General features: G+C 35.0%; 1 protein-coding gene across 1 annotated transcript; it reads right to left on the bottom strand.

The window, feature by feature from the left end:
• Positions 1–14,435: 14,435 nt before the first annotated feature.
• LOC145165142 (beta-ketoacyl-[acyl-carrier-protein] synthase III, chloroplastic-like) lies at positions 14,436–16,934 on the bottom strand. Its single transcript, XM_079083814.1, has 6 exons — positions 16,587–16,934; positions 15,820–15,968; positions 15,473–15,609; positions 15,279–15,384; positions 15,086–15,204; positions 14,436–15,018 (listed from the first exon to the last, which is right to left on the bottom strand). Exons 1-6 carry the CDS (start codon positions 16,727–16,729, stop codon positions 14,512–14,514), a joined length of 1,161 nt encoding a protein of 386 aa, XP_078939940.1. The 5' UTR covers positions 16,730–16,934; the 3' UTR covers positions 14,436–14,511.
• Between the last annotated feature and the right edge of the window lie 2,661 nt (positions 16,935–19,595).

Raw genomic sequence — 19,595 nt, 5'->3', positions numbered from 1 at the left:
TCAAAAATGCCTAGTGAACACACTCAGTTCAAAATACCTGGTGAACACTTAGTTCAAAAATACCTAGTGAACACACTCAGTTCAAAATATCTGGCGAACACACTCAGTTCAAAATACCTAATGAGCACTTAATTCAAGAACACCTACAGGTTACGAGCCTGCTAGCGTTCCACTGGACTGTCTAGTATAGTTCGTGGTCGTCATCTATACTCCACTAGATGACTGGATCACTGTCAACCTTGAGGTCTTTCATCGTGTTATCACACAACAACTATTTCAACTATCCATGTTTTACCCAACACATTTTGTAGATATAAAATACATATACAGTTTAAAACATTTAAAACATGTATAAAAAAAATCTTTCACCCAGCATAGACAGCAGATATTCAGACAATATGCACACATAGCACGTAATTTATATTAAATACATCATATCTATGTGTAAGATGAAAGGGACTATGCACTCACTTGTTAAAGTGATGATTCCAAACTCGGACAGCGCTTCGCTTCTTAACAATATAATTTCCTTCGACAAAACCTAGTATTATTACCAATAGATTTTAGTCTAATAATCACCGTGACTAATTGTTAGTCTTATTATTATTATTATTATTATTATTATTATTATTATTATATAAGCGTTTAAACAATATTTTCCAACCACTATGTACAGACAGGGGCCAGACATAAAACACCGGAGGGCAGGACGATTTTGGCATATAGCACTTCTGAAATCCAACAACCCTATGCGGCCCTTTAAACCAGATTCCCCGTACCGCGGGTGTTTAAAAAGATATTATAACGACACTTATATAACCCATAATGATAGCCCAAATATTTATTATAAGGTTCTAATAACATTACTATATTGAAACATAAGCTATACTAAAGTTAGGTTAGGCGTAGCTCACTTACAGCGGGTTTTTCTCAAAACCGAGCTCCGCTAGAGCAGCGTTCCCGAGCCGAAAGGCTCTTCTTCTCGGAGACGTCGGGCACTCCGGGGCTTCCGCCTCGTGCTAGGGAGGTTCCCTAGGCTTTTCGGGGGGATTCGGGGCTAGAGAGAGGGAAGTGATGGGAGGTGTGAGGAATGAAGAGGGCTTCACTTCTTATTTATAGGAGGCTAGAGGGTCACTCACGTCGTGAGTTTTAAGATGCTCACGTCGTGAGCCAGCTGGATACAGCCAGGCACAACCTGGTGTTGACACGTGGCATCGCACACAGGGTGGAAATCAGCCGATTTTCAAAAATTCATAACTTTCGCATACGAGCTCCGCTTTCGACGTTTTGTTTTCCACGCGTAGGTAAAAATAAGATCTACAACTTTCATTTAGACTCCGTCGGCTAATTCTCAACCAATCTTAAATTTAACAGTAGGAGGAGAATAGACTGTTAAATGACCGCGAATAATTCGTAACTCCTTCATACGGACTCCGTTTTCGTCTGTCTTTTTATCGTTGAGTTCCTATTAATGAGATCTTCAACTCTCATTTAGACCGCGTAGGCCAAAAACCGCTCGAACTAAAATTCGAGTTTCGGGCCGTGCATTGTTATGCCAAATCTTAGAAAGTTCATAACTTCCTCATACGAAGTCAGATTTGGGCGTTCTTTTTATGGACGCTCTAGGTTTAACATATACTACAACTTTGGTTTAGATTACTAAGGTCAAAATTTCCTCTATCTTAAATTCACTATTTACGTCTCCTGGTGCCGTGCTGGTTTTGCCCCGAAACTTCGACGGGCCATAACTTCTTCGTTATAACTCGGATTTCGGCATTCTTTATATGTACGGAACCCTTGTAACATATACTAAAACTTGGTTAAGATTAATCATTATAAATAATCTTCCATCAAAAACTCATTTTTTTATGCTTATTGTCTCTAAATTGACTAGCCCGAATCTGCGGGCGTTACAATTATCTCCCCCTTAGGATGATTACGTCCCGGAATCATCAACGAAACAGGGCTGTATAATGACTCCATACGTTATCTCTTCATCCTGGGTAATAATCGTATCTTCTATGTTTCTTCGAATGTGTATCTAACTCCTGATCTTCTTGAGTGCAAACGGTGCCTGATCTTGCACCCGTTCTCTATGTCTTGTTAGACTTTCAATCATGACCTTCATGTCACAACCTTGCTCTTTATCAGAGACTCCTTCTTTTTCTTAAAAAACTTAAGTTAAGTCTATTTGATTTCCACGATAGACCGATGGGCCACGTTCTAATGAACTCTCATCGTATGTTGCAACGCTCAGACTCAGGTCTCTTAGAGTCAAATTCTGGAATGGAATATACTTTCCTTCATATGCTAATGTGATATAATCACATTTTAACAGATAGCATTTCTAGCTACCAAGTTCTTTAACAACGAGCGCGATACGTCTATTGATCGCTTTGATTATCTTTCACTTCAATCTTCTGGCTTAAGTCGGATGTTACATCAAACATGGTTCTCTGAACCACGTAACATACTCATCTTAGTCGGACTTGATTTGATATGACCACTAGGGTCGGAATAATCAACAATCTTCTTAATCATTACCGAAACAATGGTAACGACATACGTGAATAAAACGGTATCAATTACTAGCTTCTTGGTAACCTTGTGACTTTCCCTGATCCAAGTGTGAGTCCTGTGCTTCCGGTAGTATAGGCCTCTACTACCTTTCACACCTATTCATACTTGTCCCAAGTATTGTCTCGCAGTTATCCAAGTTAATATCACAAAAGAAATTTTAACACATACAAATGTGTCCAAATAATCATATAATTTTTCCTATACTCTACTAGGAGTTCTTACATGCGTATCTTCAATCATTAATTTTGTTTTTACTCGGTTGTCAGATAATGGGATAACTTCATGGATTATACCAAAAATCTTTCTTTTGCTAATCAAAAGTGTACTTCTCCTGTACTAGACGTATTATTTATTAGAAGCATTCTAAAGGCAAGATATCACTCTTACGATATCTTCCGATAGGTATCATTCACTATCGCAAGCCTTCTCATTTCCTCCATTTACTCAGTTCACTACGAGTCTTCACCATGATGTTCTGCACACCAAAGCAGGTGTTCGGTGTATCGAGACGAGAATATAGATAGAGGTAGATTTAGACGCGTATTCCTCCTTACTACTCCGAAAAGTTACATGCCATTTCTAACACCGTAATTAAACGTTTAGAAATCTGAACACATAAAATTTCCAGATCTGGTCGGCAACAGACCATAGATCCGATCAAACGATAGCATAAAGCATCACAAATCATTTATCACTTAAAAGCATGTTAGGCATTTTCCCTAAATAAGCTAGTGCTTGTGTCTATTCAGGTGTATTACCTAAATTTTATTAGACACACTCCTCACAATCATCGCTTAGCATTCTAAGTTTAAGTCTAGAAATAAATCCATATTCCTAGTTCGCTTAAACTAATGCTCTGATACCAACTGTGACATCCCCATTTTTTTCACGGCCAGAAAATACCGATTTTGTTTATGCTTTACAAAAATCAGAGTACCTCTTTTAATAAAAATGTTGTGGAATTTGTTCCCAGAAAAACATGATAAATACGTTATCAAAGAATTTCCGAAGAAATGTATTTTTATCCATTTTAAAACATTTGGGATGTCATCGTCAATACAGAAACATAAGCATAAACAGAACTTACATTCATTTACACTAGTGATCTACATCTCTTTTAAATCTCTCAGTGTAATTAAAACTTCATATCGACACCTGTGATAGAAATAAGCTGGAGTGGGTCAGGTTGGGAAACATGGTGAGTACATAGGGTTTTCAACCCACAATAATATAATTATTATGTTTAAACATCAAACAATCAACCCAATTACCCATCCCCATTATCTTCTTTACTCTTAAGGGTCTACCCTAAGAATCAACAATTTCTAGTTCATTCATTCCTAAATATTATCCTATGGAATAGGCACAAAGTCCATCGTTACCAGGGTTTATGGATTACAACTGGTGAACACGTAGTCCAAAATATCTAGTGAACACTTAGTTATAAAATACCTAGTGAACACACTCAGTTCAGAATACCTAGTGAACACACTCAGTTCAAAAATGCCTAGTGAACACACTCAGTTCAAAATACCTGGTGAACACTTAGTTCAAAAATACCTAGTGAACACACTCTGTTCAAAATACCTGGCGAACACACTCAGTTCAAAATACCTAATGAGCACTTAATTCAAGAACACCTACAGGTTACGAGCCTGCTAGCGTTCCACTGGACTGTCTAGTATAGTTCGTGGTCGTCATCTATACTCCACTAGATGACTGGATCACTGTCAACCTTGAGGTCTTTCATCGTGTTATCACACAACAACTATTTCAACTATCCATGTTTTACCCAACACATTTTGTAGATATAAAATACATATACAGTTTAAAACATTTAAAACATGTATAAAAAAAATCTTTCACCCAGCATAGACAGCAGATATTCAGACAATATGTGCACATAGCACGTAATTTATGTTAAATACATCATATATATGTGTAAGATGAAAGGGACTATGCACTCACTTGTTAAAGTGATGATTCCAAACTCGGACAGCGCTTCGCTTCTTAACAATATAATTTCCTTTGACGAAACCTAGTATTATTACCACTAGATTTTAGTCTAATAATCACCGTGACTAATTATTAGTCTTATTATTATTATTATTATTATTATTATTATTATTATTATTATTATTATTATTATTATATAAGCGTTTCAACAATATTTTCCAACCACTATGTACAGACAGGGGCCAGACATAAAAGACCGGAGGGCAGGACCATTTTGGCATATAGCACTTCTGAAATCCAACAACCCTATGTGGTCCTTTAAACCAGATTCCGCGTACCGCGAGTGTTTATAAAGATATTATAACGACACTTATATAACCCATAATAATAGCCCAAATATTTATTATAAGGTTCTAATAACATTACTATATTGAAACATAAGCTATACTAAAGTTAGGTTAGGCGTAGCTCACTTACAGCGGGTTTTTCTCAAAACCGGGCTCCGCTGGAGCAGCGTTCCCGAGCCGAAAGGATCTTCTTCTCGGAGTATTAAGATGCTCACGTCGTGAGCCAGCTGGATACAGCCAGGCACAGCCTGGTGCTGACACGTGGCATCACACAGGGTGGAAATCAGCCGATTTTCAAAAATTCATAACTTTCGCCTACGAGCTCCGTTTTTTACGTTCTTTTTTTCCACACGTAGGTAAAAATAAGATCCACAACTTTCATTTAGACTCCGTCGGCTAATTCTCGACCAATCTTAAATTTAACTGTAGGAGGAGAATAGACTGTTAAATGACCGCGAAGAATTCGTAACACCTTCATACGGACTCCGTTTTCGTCTGTCTTTTTATCGTTGAGTTCCTATTAATGAGATCTTCAACTCCCATTTAGGCCGCGTAGGCCAAAAACCGCTGGAACTAAAATTTGAGTTTCGGGCCGTGCACTGCTATGCCAAATCTTAGAAAATTCATAACTTCCTCATACGAAGTCAGATTTGGGCGTTCTTTTTATGGACGCTCTCGGTTTAACATATACTAAAACTTTGGTTTAGATTACTAAGGCCAAAATGTCCTCTATCTTAAATTCACTATTTACGTCTCCTGGTGTCGTGCTGGTTTTGCCGCGAAACTTCGACGGGCCATAACTTCTTCGTTATAACTCGGATTTCGGCGTTCTTTATATGTACGGAACCCTTGTAACATATACCAAAACTTGGTTAATATTCATCATTCTAAATAATCTTCCATCAAAAACTCATTTTTTTTTATGCTTATTGTCTCTAAATTGACTAGCCCGAATCTGCGGGCGTTACAATGTCCCTGATCGCTGAGTTTCAGGGGATGAGTACCCCCTCCGGATCCGCTAGCCCCACCGTGGTTTATTTGCGCCATTACTGCAGTCACAGTGGCTGTAACTGCTGCCTGGAACATGGCAGGATCGAACTGAGGAGGCGGTGGCGGCGGAGGGTCGTTGTTCTTCCTGTTGGGTCTCTTTCTGGGAGGCATCTTTTTCTAGAAATAACCAGGAAGAAGATGATGGTAAGTCCCCTAGATCTTAAATCAAGAGATATGAAACAAGATATATCTCATCCTGATAGATAAAGTGTTCTACTAAGCGATTAACAAAGAAAAGTTACTAATGCAAGTAAACTATCGCTAAGAAGAAATAGGTAGCAACACTTGGAATGAATTTCTATACTGTATTCGGATTTAGCTAAAATACTCCTATAGTATATTAAGTTGTATGCTATGTTCTATCGATATCTTGATGTATGTAGCTTGGTAAGTTTTAGGCTTGCTGCAACACCATGATCACTCCCAGACACATGTTGGTTATGTCTCGAATAAATATAGTTGATCAGGCTATATTGATCTCATACATGATTACATAACTATCCAGGTTTAACCACAGTGTCCAACATCCAAATACTTTTATTTTGTGCTACTTATTATATTGTTTCTAGTACGTATGTATACTTGTATACTTCTTATAAAATACTTATATTTTAAAATTATACTTTTAGTTCAGAGCACTTCGGCCCTATAGTGTTTATAGTTGTATACCATGTAAGGTTCAGTATACTTAGTTCACTATAAACAAGAGCTCTGATACCAATCTGCCACACCCCCAAACCGGAACGGCGGAAACGTTCGGGGGTGGATGACGTCATGTATAGTATCACAACCATTGCATTACAGTAATCAAAGTAAACACAACCATTACGTTAATTAAGTAAAATATTTGCATCGGTTTGATTCATGTTTATAGACATCAAAAGTATGACGAAAGTAAAAGACGAGACTCTATACGCTCCGTCTTCTCAAAACTCCAGGAGGTACTGTCTATTGATTTCCTGAGAATCCAAGCAGTTTTGAAAGAGTATCAGCATAAAGCTGGTGAGTTCATAAGCATGTTTTTGAGAGGAAAATCGGTTAATGAATCAATAAATGTATTTGTATGCTTCCAAGAAAATCCATTATTTTCTAACATGTGTATTTTGTTACTGAATCTCATTGAATGTGTTGTGCATTGTTTGATTGAATAAGAAACCTCTTTTTACATGAAAAACCCTGATTATTGCCAGTATGTATAGTAAGTTCGGAAAGCTCTGAAAATTGTAATATGTATAGTAGTTCTATTACTTTATAATAAAACTAATTAAAATTATTACCATTCATACATTAATCGTATTTTCTTAGTACCAAATTTATGAGTTGTTATAACCATAATTGACCATTGAATTGCCTGAACGACGTTCTTCAGGTGTCGGAATGGAAATGACTTTGTCACCCACGCCTACCGGCCTAACTGTAGCTAGCAGTTATGGTGCGGGATTATCAATCACGTATAGATCTATACACAAACTCACGTTCTCCCTCCAGGAGACTCTGGTTATAATCTCAGGGCTTTTGTTAGTACTTAAATAAGTACACGAAGAATGCTTACTCATAAAATTCTATACTAACGATTACATGTAGAATAAAATGAATCCATTGAATTTAACTTGCTGTCTATATATCTCATAAACTACACATTATATAGTTTATATGTCTGGTTGCATTGAATCTATGATTTGTACATTCATATGTTAATTGTTCCATAAACTATACCTATTATAGTTTATATGTTCATTCATGTATTCAATTCATGTTTTACATTGAAAGCTCTGTAATTATGATGAAAACTTCCCTTATGCTCTCCATAATACAAAAGGGATAAAATATCTACATATTTTATAAAAGTATAGAAACTGTATGATTGTATCAATTGCATCCGTTTTAAGTTTATTGAAATCCTTTTGTATAAGTTTCACAAAATCATTTATGTTTGGCTTGTATTCCCCCTGAAAACGTTAAAAAAACAGTAAAGACATAGGGGTATGAACTCACAGTTAGTTGTGTGCAAACGTTGAATCAACGAACTAGAATGAAGACCCTCGAGTTGTAGCGTGTGGCACTTAACGGAATCCTAATAACAGTTAAATACATATATGTATCTAAATTAGCGATTTCGTTAGATAAAGTGTTAGGAAAACACTTGCTTTCGGTTAAGGAATGTTACCCGGGACTTGATCAAATTGAGGAAAGTGGGTTTTCAGTCTAATTCACTGCTTAGGAAGTGTGCACAGCCGTGAATGGGGTTTACGGCCGTGAACAAGTGTACGGCCGTGAACAGGGTGTACGGCCGTGAACCGGCTCTTGAATGGTGTACGGCCTTTGAAGGGTGTACGGCCGTGAACTGGTGTGTGGTCAATGAAGATTTGCAGATTTGAAGGGTGTACGGTCGTACACTCAAGAACAAGGTTGCTGGATTCGATGAAAAACGTGTTCTAGGTGTTCCGAAATGACTCCCAACGATGATTTTTGATGATTCTCGGAAGAATGAGGGTGTTTTTGGGTGTACGGTCGAGATTTTAGAGAGAGAAAGAGAGAGTGTCCGGCCAGAAAAGTGTAAATGAGGGGTAGGGCCTCGTATTTATAGGGGTTTTCGAGGTCGGTGGTGGGGTCCACCCGATGCTGGCCGTAAACGAGTGTACGGCTGTACACGGGTTTACGGCCGTAAACTCATTCAGTCCGAGAACTGACATTTTGATCGAAGGAAAATTTTGATATTTCGTGAAGTTTTGGTTCTGACTCATATTAAAATTTAATTATATAAAACTAAATGGTTTTCTAAACCAAGAAGTTTGACGGAAACTTAATAAAATTCAATATTTATTAACGGAAATTGGTTAATGAAAACAGAAAAGTTTCGGGTTGTCACAGTCTCTTTCTCTCACAGTAGAAGTACGCCACTGATATCCTGGATCGTGCCAAAATGTTGAAATATAACCCATGTCGCACACCAGCTGAACCAGTTCAAAAACTGTAAGCATCTGGACCTGCCATATCTGACCCTACACTGTTTCACAGTCTCACTGGAGCCCTACAATATCTGACATTCACAAGACCCGATATCGCTTTTGTTGTTTGATGTGTGTTTTTATATTTATTTTAATTACTCAAGTTTTAAATTTATAGCACTGATTTTATCTCAACCTGACTAATAAACACACTAGGCAGTGTACCTAGTCATGCAATATTATAGTTGTGGTAAGACCAGGTGTCGAACACAAGGGGAACGGTGATGAATTAATTTTAGAATGTTTGATTATAGGTTACACAAAACAAACAAAAGAAATAATAAGGTTTTTATTAAAACTCAAATAACACTTAACATCAAATATCGATAAACTGACTGGAAGATAAATTTTTTTAGGTACTTTGGTCTAGATAAATTACATCTCAAAATAATGGCTAAATACTGATACAATTGATATTTATTCATTATTCACCGATTCCTAATATGACTAGCATCATGGTCACGCTAATAATCCTTTAATTTCACCACAACTATTAATTCATTGATCAAGTGAACAAACAATCATGCAAATCAGTATTTAGTTCGTATTAAGCAAGATTTGATCTTATTTAACCCTAATGATCATAGGAGTTAAATCATGCATAGAATGGTCATCTACTCATGCACAGACACATTAAAGTTCACCACCTTCTTTCCTAACCCTAGGTTTTGGTCAAAACACTAGTCATAATCACCAATGGTCACTGGACAACTATGATTCAAATTAACACAGTCAGATGGGCATCTAAACTCTATTAATTCAGCAATAGGGAACAATGTAACAATCTTTAACACATATGGATCTTTCAATCAAACTTGACAAAATAAATTAAATAAAAATAAACAATCCAAATAGCAATTAAACTATAAAGTCAAAGATTCATTCAATCATAAACACAAAGTAAAAGGTTTTTAACACCTAAATCAGAAAGTAACACATAATGGAATCACAGTGGAATGCTAATCGTAGTCACGACAACAAACCACATGATCTTCGACATGAATCCGCTCCCTAATCCTTCAGATGTTCGCTCCTGTCAGCTTAACGGCCTTCTGGCCGCCTTTTAGACCCTCAAAACAGCTTCTCAGAGGTTTCTTGTCGACCAAGGATCAATAAAAGAAGTAAATCCCCTATAAAAATCGTCAAGATGCTTGAAATATATAGATTCCCGAAAATCTGATCACCACGATATGGTAATGGCACCACACTGTGGCCCTCGTGTATATCCCGTATTCTCCAAGTTAGTCTCAACGATGGCGAAGTTTCAATTTACCACGTCGTGGTAGTGTCCCCACGTCATGGTAATTGGGAATCATCATTTTCTCATAACACGAAAGTCGTCTGAAATTTTGTCTAGTTTTCATATCATTTTGAATCTCGTCAATCAAATTTACAAGTCATGAGATATGGCCAAAACACTAACGAGGGGTCAAGTTGTCCAGCAACATCCTTTTTGCGTCTTTTTAGCTCATTTCTCCTCTTTTTGCAATCCAGCTCCCATTTTAACTATAGTTGAACATTTCAAAGCATATTAAGTATCTTTTAATTCTAAATAACATAAAAACATAGTATAAAATAATAAGAAAACGTCATAAATACATGCATAAAAAAGACGTTATCATTATTCAACAGATTTGCCTATATATGCATGACCCACGCGAGCCTCATCATCATGCTCTCAAGCACATTCTGCGCTACATATGAGGCACAATTGATCACAGTCTTCAGATACATGTTTCCCCTACTGCCGACCTTATGCAGATTGGGGGGATGTCTAACCACACGTAGATCTACACAAGGTATTACGTTTTCCTTGGTGATAACCTCATCTCATGGTCCTTTAAATGCCAAGGCGTTGTCTCCCAGTTTAATACGAAGGTCGAATATCATGGAGTTGCAAATACAATTGCCGAAACCAACTGGATCCATAGTCTTTTATGTGAGCTGTGTTGCCCCACCAACAAAACAACCATTGTGTATTATGAAAACATCAGTACTGTCTACATGTCAGCTAACCCGGTTCAACAACAACGAACAAAACATATAGAAATTGACATCAATTTTGTTCGTGACCAGGTTGCTAGAGGGCAAATCTGAGTCTTACATGTGCCTTCTTCTTCTCAGTATGCCGACATATACACCAAAGGACTCTCATATTTTCTCTTTATTGAGTTTCGCACCAGTTTAACATTCGTGTCCCACCTCCGGTTCAAACAGGGGGATGTTAGTGTATATGTATTTGGTTGTTATATTTAGCCCATGTATGTTTAGCCCATGTATATTGTTATAGTTTAGGCCCATGTCAAGCTTTATATTTGTACATATACTCGTTGTATGATTATGAATCAAATCAAGGAAAGTTATTCCTCTTCAAGAGGGTGCAGCAGGTCCATTCTCATTTTTCATCTTTCACTGTCACGTCAACATGTACATCTTTCATTCCATGTCATAACCATATCTTTAGAAAAAAAATATTGGAAAAAAAGAAAGAAGATGAGAGTTAGAAGGGGAGCACTCTCATTGCAGTGTCACTAGGAATGGTGTGGTGTTCTGGATAGGACCGCTATGCCACATCATCACCCCACATGGTGGAGGGCGACCATAACACATGGTTTAAACAATTAAGTCTCACACCAATCAAACTCTTCTCAAATGACCAATTATTCATCTCCCTTTTTCGATTAGAATATAACACAGCCATATATATAAATTATTAAAGAATTTATTGGCAAATATTTCATTCCACGAAGCATCGATTAAAACTTCTCTAAGCCCATCTAACATTTGTCGAACTCCATGTAAACCCAGGCCCAAAGCCACCTAACATGATTGTTTCACCTTTTTTCACAATCCCACTTTGCACAACTTCATCTAACAAACCGAATGCATGATCGAAACAAATCAATCAATTGACACAAGTTTTCTTAATCAATAATGCGGAAAACTTTGAATCGAAAAGAGAGATTCAAAAATATTGAAAAAATACGAGAAAACTGGAATTGACTGAATGAATCCCGCTCTGATACCAATTAGATATTATTTACATATCGTGTTCTTGTTGCATTCAGTGATTGATTTCATATTCAAAACTCAATTTAAACACCCTTCACTAATAAGGCTGTTGGAAATGTTGTTGGTACCGTAAAGGGGGTGGAGGTACTTTGTTAATTATTTCACTTCCGTACATTTTTATTTAACTTTATGGTATAAGCATCATTGCATTGTTTATAGTCAAATACTATTGAATTGTACATGCACTTATCATGGATGATGTTGGTACCACAGACTACAATGTCTTATAGGAGCATGATTATGGATCAGGTACACTTGATCAGCCACCGAATGACGAACCTGAGCAACCGTTTGCATATAATTATTCGTCGGATGTAAAAGAGATTACATGGGAGCTAGGCGTTCTCAACGTCAAAAAATTGTATCAATATGGTATAAGTCCCCATGGTTACATATTAAGAAGAAAGGTTTTGCACAGAAACATCAATCACCGTTGAACAATCTTTTAGAACCTTCCATTCACACGATAGATAAAGAACGAGATGCTTTGTTGTTGTTTTCGCACCGTTTTATCACTGGTATACTAACGATTGACTTTTGGACACGCTTAAATAGGGATAGTCATGTGGGTTGGTTGGAATGTGATGTAAGTTATATAATTATATGATCATTATGTACTACACTTCTAATAACAATACTTACTTTATTGTAGATATGTGGTGATTGGCAACACATCATGATGTGGATCGCATTGTTGATAGAGTAAAGAGATGATGCTCGGTGGACGTTTATGCCAACAAATTTCAACATTGATGTATGTGATTCGATGATATGGCTAACAGATCCATTTACTCAGGTTGGTCTGAGTGTCATACGGTATAAATCTGTTTCGATTACAAATCCTACCTAATAGTCATTTATAATATAATGTTATTGGATGATTACTTAATTCCAACCTTTTGTACAACTTTACATCCATTTCAATATACCGAGTGCTCACTAGTTTTTGGGTGTTTTAGATTTCAAGACATTCAATATGATTATATATGATAGTCACTGGAAGAGCTGCCATTTTTCAGAAAATACAGTTTGGTTTATAGTTATGCGATTTTGCATCCACAAACTTCTATTGGGTATCAAGTAGTAGGGTACCAAACCCACTTATCTAATCCCATTGAGAGTTTTAAATTCAACCATGAAAAAGCCGCATACATACCGCAACAGTCTAACAGTAAAGAGAATTGTATGGTGTTTTTGTGTTGGTTGTTGATCGCGGGGAAATCATATACAATAGCGGGTTCAACCCAAGATTGTGACATATCATATTATACACGATTGACGGAAATTTTTTGAGGTATGAAGAAAAAATAATGGTTCATTTCAACGTTGTAGTATTATTTAAAACATATTTAACTATATGTAATTATTATTTTTGTTAGATTTGAAGATATAAAATCACTTTTATTTTTTGCAATAAACAAAACAACAACAAAAGAAATTACTATTCCGGAACGTTTCTTCGGAATACTACTCCAGTATCCCGATGGTTGCTCCGGAATGATATGTTCCGAACAAATTTGTCATTGTCAAAAAATTTATAAAAGTTGGTTGTTTTTAAGAAAATCATTTATATAGGTTAGATTCCTCAATTTCCCAATATTAACGCTAATAAAGGTTAATGTTTTAGTTTTGAGAATCTACTTGGATCAATTGACAACTCGAAATTTTTTGGATAAGAGGGAAGTCATATAGATTCAATGTTTTGTCCTTTTTGTGATATTAAACGAGTAAACATCTTTTCATCAAGTGTATGTTAGCTGAGGAGTTGTGGTAGAAAATGGTATGTTCATTCAATGTTTGGATACAATTATAATACCACTTTTTGTGTGTTATGAAGATTTCGAAACAATTATCTATTTCTTCCCGGTGAATACTTCAAAGAAATGTCATTTTTCTTAACATTGTTGCACACTCTTTTCTTTTGGCTTTCTAACATAACAAGTTTAGAATCGTAAGCTTGGCTAACAAACCCAACTATGGAGTTCACAAAAGATTAATGTACTTTTCCTTGGGCTACTTTCTTTCTAATAAAATTTAGTTGTCTTTCTAGAAAAATATTACCATACAATTCTTGAATTGTAATTTGAGTGAGACTTAGACCATATAATTAACTAATCTTTCATTTTTCACGGTCGCCTCAGCACATCCATCTTTAGCAAAGAAACCGAAGAAAAAAAATGAAAAGAAGAAGGGTGCAGCGAGCCCGCTCTCATTGTGGGGTTGCTAGGGATGGTGCTCTCATTGTGGGGTTGCTAGGGATGGTGTGGTGTTCCGGACGGGACCATTTGTGCCACGTCAGCTCCCCACCTTACATGGTGTGGGGCGAGCATAACACATGGTTTAAGCAATTAAATATCACACCAATCAAGCTCTCTCCTCAAATGATCAATTATTCATCTCCCTTTTTGAATGGAATATAACATAGCCACATATAAATTATTAAATTAAAGAATTTATTTTCAAATATTTCATTCCATGAAGCATCAATTAAAACTTCTCTAAGCCCATCTAACAATTGCCGAACCCCATGTAAGCCCAGCCCCAAAGCCACCTAGCATGATTGTTTCACCTTTTTTCACCTTCCCACTTCGCACAGCTTCATCTAATGCCAAGGGAATGGAAGCAGCACTAGTGTTTCCATAGTTTTCCAAATTAGATATCACTCTTTCCCTTGGGAATTCTAGTTTTTTTGCTACACTATCAATGATCCTCTGGTTAGCCTGATGGATCAGTAACCAGTCGATGTCTGAAACCCTAAGATCAGCCTTTGATAACGACGCCTCCATAGTTTCTGGCACAGCATTAACAACAAATCGAAAAATCTCCTGTCCATTCATTTGGATGTTTGAAATAGATGCGGATACAGATGGAAGCATTAATCCGGACACTGAACCATTCACAATATTTACTTCGCTTTGCCTTATGCCAGCATTCAAGTGCTTCTTGCCATCGCCATCGGTGTGCAAATCAAAACCAAATAAACCATCATCTTCACAATCGCAGGCCTGTGGATTTTGAACTTTTGATGATTATTTTGTAAATGTAATAATAAATCTTTTCCCAAATACACACCTGGAGTAAAACAGCACCAGCAGCATCACCAAAAAGAACGCAGATCTTTCTTTCTGTCCAATCAACATGGCGGGATACGCAATCGGCTCCAATCACAAGAACATTCTTGAAACCCCCACCTGTAAATACTCATTATGAATGAATAGTTTCTTGAAAAGTCATCATCTGGGATGGAAGAAAACGATCTTTTTACTCCGAATATGAAAGGAAGCTGAGACTAGCCCTAATAGGAATCCAGTGCATGCGGCTCTGATGTCATATGCAAGCGGATTTCCTTTACACCCAAGTGCTTTTTGAACCTGAAATATGGAAACCCAGAAACAATACATAAACATGCAATCTTTCTTGAGTTGACACATGAAATCTTAGAAAAGTTTAATTAACGACCGTTGGACCACCACCAAATAGATCGTCTGGGGTGGATGAACAGAAGAAGATTAGATCCACATCATCAGGTTCAACCTCCGCCATTTGAAGCGCTTTCTGAGCTGCCTCTACACCCAAACCATTCAAGCTTTCATTACCTGTAGTTTCTTTGATCAGATTAGAGTATATGAATGTTTGTTTTTATGCATGTGTACGTGTCTTTGCTCAAAATTGCCTCTTCGAATCAAAAAGATAGTTTAGGTGGCAACATGATGAATTAAATCCTTAAAAATATATTTTTCTTGGGGGTAAAAAAGACAAAATACGCAGTAAAAGTAATCATTCAGAAGAATAAAAATATATATAACCAGAGAGAAGTCGTCGATTGCGGATTCCAGTTCGACTAGAAATCCATTCATCGCTAGTATCCATAACCTTAGCAAGATCATCATTAGAATACTGAAGTTTTGGTAAAGCTGATCCACATCCAATTAGTTTGCAGCCCTTGCTAATAAACCTGTTTTTCAAAATATATTTGAAACATAAGAATCCTTAAATTCGCAGATAATGTGCTTTATCCAATGTTTCAAAGAATTGGAATATTTGAATTTGACGAGTGGAGTAATTCAAAGGGTCGTTAAGCATTTGTGAAATGCATTCCAAAACTTCATAGGTTTATTTAATATGATGGCGTACATGAATCGGTAAAACGAAGAGTCGTAAATTGATGGTAAAAGTATATTTTTGTATAGAAATCACATTCTTCTTAAACTATTTGATTATATATTAACATTAAACTAGCTAGTTTGACCTTAGAAGTCAAAGCGTAGGGTTTTTTTTTAAATCCTTTGGAACAGAGAGAGCATTGTACATTCTTCTACAAGTGTATAGCTAAATATGCTAATAAACTTGCAAATTTTGCACTAAAACTAGCCAAATATGTAAATTCAGATTCAAGAATTACGAAAAAAGTTAATAATAACAAAGGTTTTAAATCACAAATAAAAAACCAATGCAAACTTAAGTTACGATATCAAGAACCATAAAAATATGGGTAAATAAAGCTCATAATCCACACATTGATAATGATCAAGAAGCGGTTACCGATCATACCCACAAAGAAATAGAAGGTAACCTGGGAGGTCGAGATTCTGTAGAAGTGCCGGAGCAGCAGATTCTTTCGGAAACTAGATTAGAAGAACAAAACCCAGACCGATCTATGCCAACAGTTAGTGAAATCTTGACAGTTGGTGCCGAAATCCCAGATGCATTTGCCATTTACAGCGCAATAAGGATTGAATCTTTCCGCTGAACTTGCGATCTTTTTGGCTAGGTTTGGTTGGTGAATGAAATAAATCAGAATTGCAAAGGGTTTAAACACAGAGGATATTTTTGATATGACCCTCGTACTTCGTAGCTGTCTGAAGCTGAAGACGGTTAGCTACCACGCCACCCTACCTCCCTACCTAGAATGATTTTAATTACACCGATAAGAGCACCTTAATACTAACGCGCTGACGACACTAACCGGGTTGGAACTGTGGTAAGGCAACCGCACGATGAAACTTCACCGTGGTGGAATTCGAAATTTACCGTTCATGTGTGTATGCAGGGACGGAGGCAAGATTTCCTACTAGGTAAAATTGTGTTGCATATTTTTTTAAGTAGTAGCATAATAGTTGAAAAAAAAATTCAAAATTTTTACAATGCGTATACAAAAGTTAGGCGTTGTCGGTGACATTGTGGGGCACATACTAAGGTGCTATTGTTTTTTTGAAGCAAAAATTCATGAATTCTGCGGACTATCTCTGCAATCCTCTACAGTAGAAAAGGTGAACTAAAACGGCTGCACACTATAATAAAAAACGTGTTTGTTTTTTAACATTTGCATATTGTTATAGATATTAAAAAAATAAAATAAACTGATTTTATATAATGAAAATAGTTTTTCTTAATACCGACGATTTAATAATGTATGAAACTTTAGCAAAAATTTATGATATTTCACCAAAAAAAAATAATGTTATTTCAGCAAGAAATTATCATTATTCAATATAAAAAACGAAAAAAAAATCATTTAGCAAGAATAAATAAATAAAAAACGAAAAAAAAAAAAAGATGAAACAAGAATTCAACAAGATTTCAACAATATATAATCAAGATTCATCAAGATTGTAGCAAGAAAAAAAAGAAGAAGAGGTTCGAAGAGTCAATATAAGCGTTGCCCCAAACAGAACATGCGCAGATGTTTTTTACTTTAAAAACTTCTTAAAAACAAACAGTTACGAGATTAAAAGTGTTGCGCGTGTGCTGCGTCGCGCAACAATAAGATGTCTGAAAATGTTTTTTTTACAAAAAACAAACACCTAAAACCGCCTGTGTGACCGTTTAAAAACGGTAAATTTTTTTGTATTTTTTTTAAATTATATATATATATATATATATATATATATATATATATATATATATATATATATATATATATATATAGAGAGAGAGAGAGAGAGAGTGGTTCAAATGAGAACCAAAAAAGATTAAGAACTCTAAGAACCACCATTTCATAGTTATTAAACATGTGAATACTTATTAAATGTATAAAAAAAATTCGTTTTTCTTTTGTATTTTTGTTAAGTAATGGGTAAAATCGTAATTTTTACCGTCTAATATTTTCATTAATATTTTAACACAGTACATATAATATATAATTTAATACATTCTATTTACAGTTTAATACATAAAATTCACAACTTAATACCATACATTTTACACTAATTCAAAGATTCAAAAAAATCAAACTCAAACTCTACCACCACCACCAACTACCACACGCCGCCACCAACCACTTGTGCCACCGTTATAACAATAATTCCTTCCAAATCAGATATGTATATAAAAATCGTGAAACAGCTTAAATACTACATTTACACTTTAATAACCCTTTTAATTCATTCATTTAAAGTTTAATGCAAAACAAATATTAAAACTATATATATATATATATATATATATATATATATATATATATATATATATATATTCACAAGAAATTAATACAAAGATTTATACATAAATAATTCATATTTTAAGACAGAATTCATAAGGAAATTTACTGTTTAATACAGTCATTCATAGTTTAATACAGTCAATTCACAATTTAATACAGAACATTCACAGTTTAATACAAAAAATTATAATTGAAAACCATATTATCAACTTAAAACTTATATTTATACCTTAATATATGTTGGCTAGTGTTTCTTTTAAATTTTAAATTACACAATATTCACAATTTAAATTTTAGATACTTTATTTGAAATTAGAGAAAACCAAATATGTATATAATGTTTCTTTCTTCTTATATTTCATAAAAACACAAAATTCATAAAAATTTCACAGCTTAATACAGTCAATTCATAGCTTAATACAATCAGTTCACAGTTTAATACATAAAATTCACAATTTAATACAAAAAATTATATATTCAAAACCATATTATTAACTTAAAACTTACATTTATGCATTACATACTTTATTCAAAATTAGGGAAAACCGAATGTGTGTATAATGCTTCTTTTTACTCATATTTCAGAAACAAATAAAAAATTCATAAAAACTCATAGCTTAATACAGCAAATTCATAACTTAATACAATCAATTCACAACTTAGTATAGTCAATTCATAACTACCACACGCCGCCACCAACTACTTGTGCCACCGTTGTAACAATCATTTATTCCAAATCAGATCTGCATATAAAAATCATGCATTGACAGCTTAAATATTACATTTACAGTTTAATAAACTTTTTAATTCACTCATTTGAAGTTTAATGCAAAACAAATATTAAAACTACTATATTCTTATACAACACACAATATATATATATATATATATATATATATATATATATATATATATATATATATATATATATATATATATATTCACAAGAAATTTAATACAAAGATTTATACATAAAATAATTCATATTTTAAGACAAAATTCCTAAGGGAATTTACTGCTTAATACAGTCATTCATAGTTTAATACAGTTAATTCACAATTTAATATAGAAAAGTCACAGTTTAATACAAAAAATTATAATTGAAAACCATATTATCAACTTAAAATTTATATTTATACC

Source organism: Lactuca virosa, chromosome 3 (assembly GCF_052849685.1).
Source record: "Lactuca virosa cultivar CGN04683 chromosome 3, Lactuca_virosa_CGN04683_v6, whole genome shotgun sequence".
In the NCBI taxonomy this organism is placed as follows: domain Eukaryota; kingdom Viridiplantae; phylum Streptophyta; class Magnoliopsida; order Asterales; family Asteraceae; genus Lactuca; species Lactuca virosa.
Note: the sequence above shows the minus strand (reverse complement) of the source record. Positions and strands in the feature narration are given on the sequence as shown.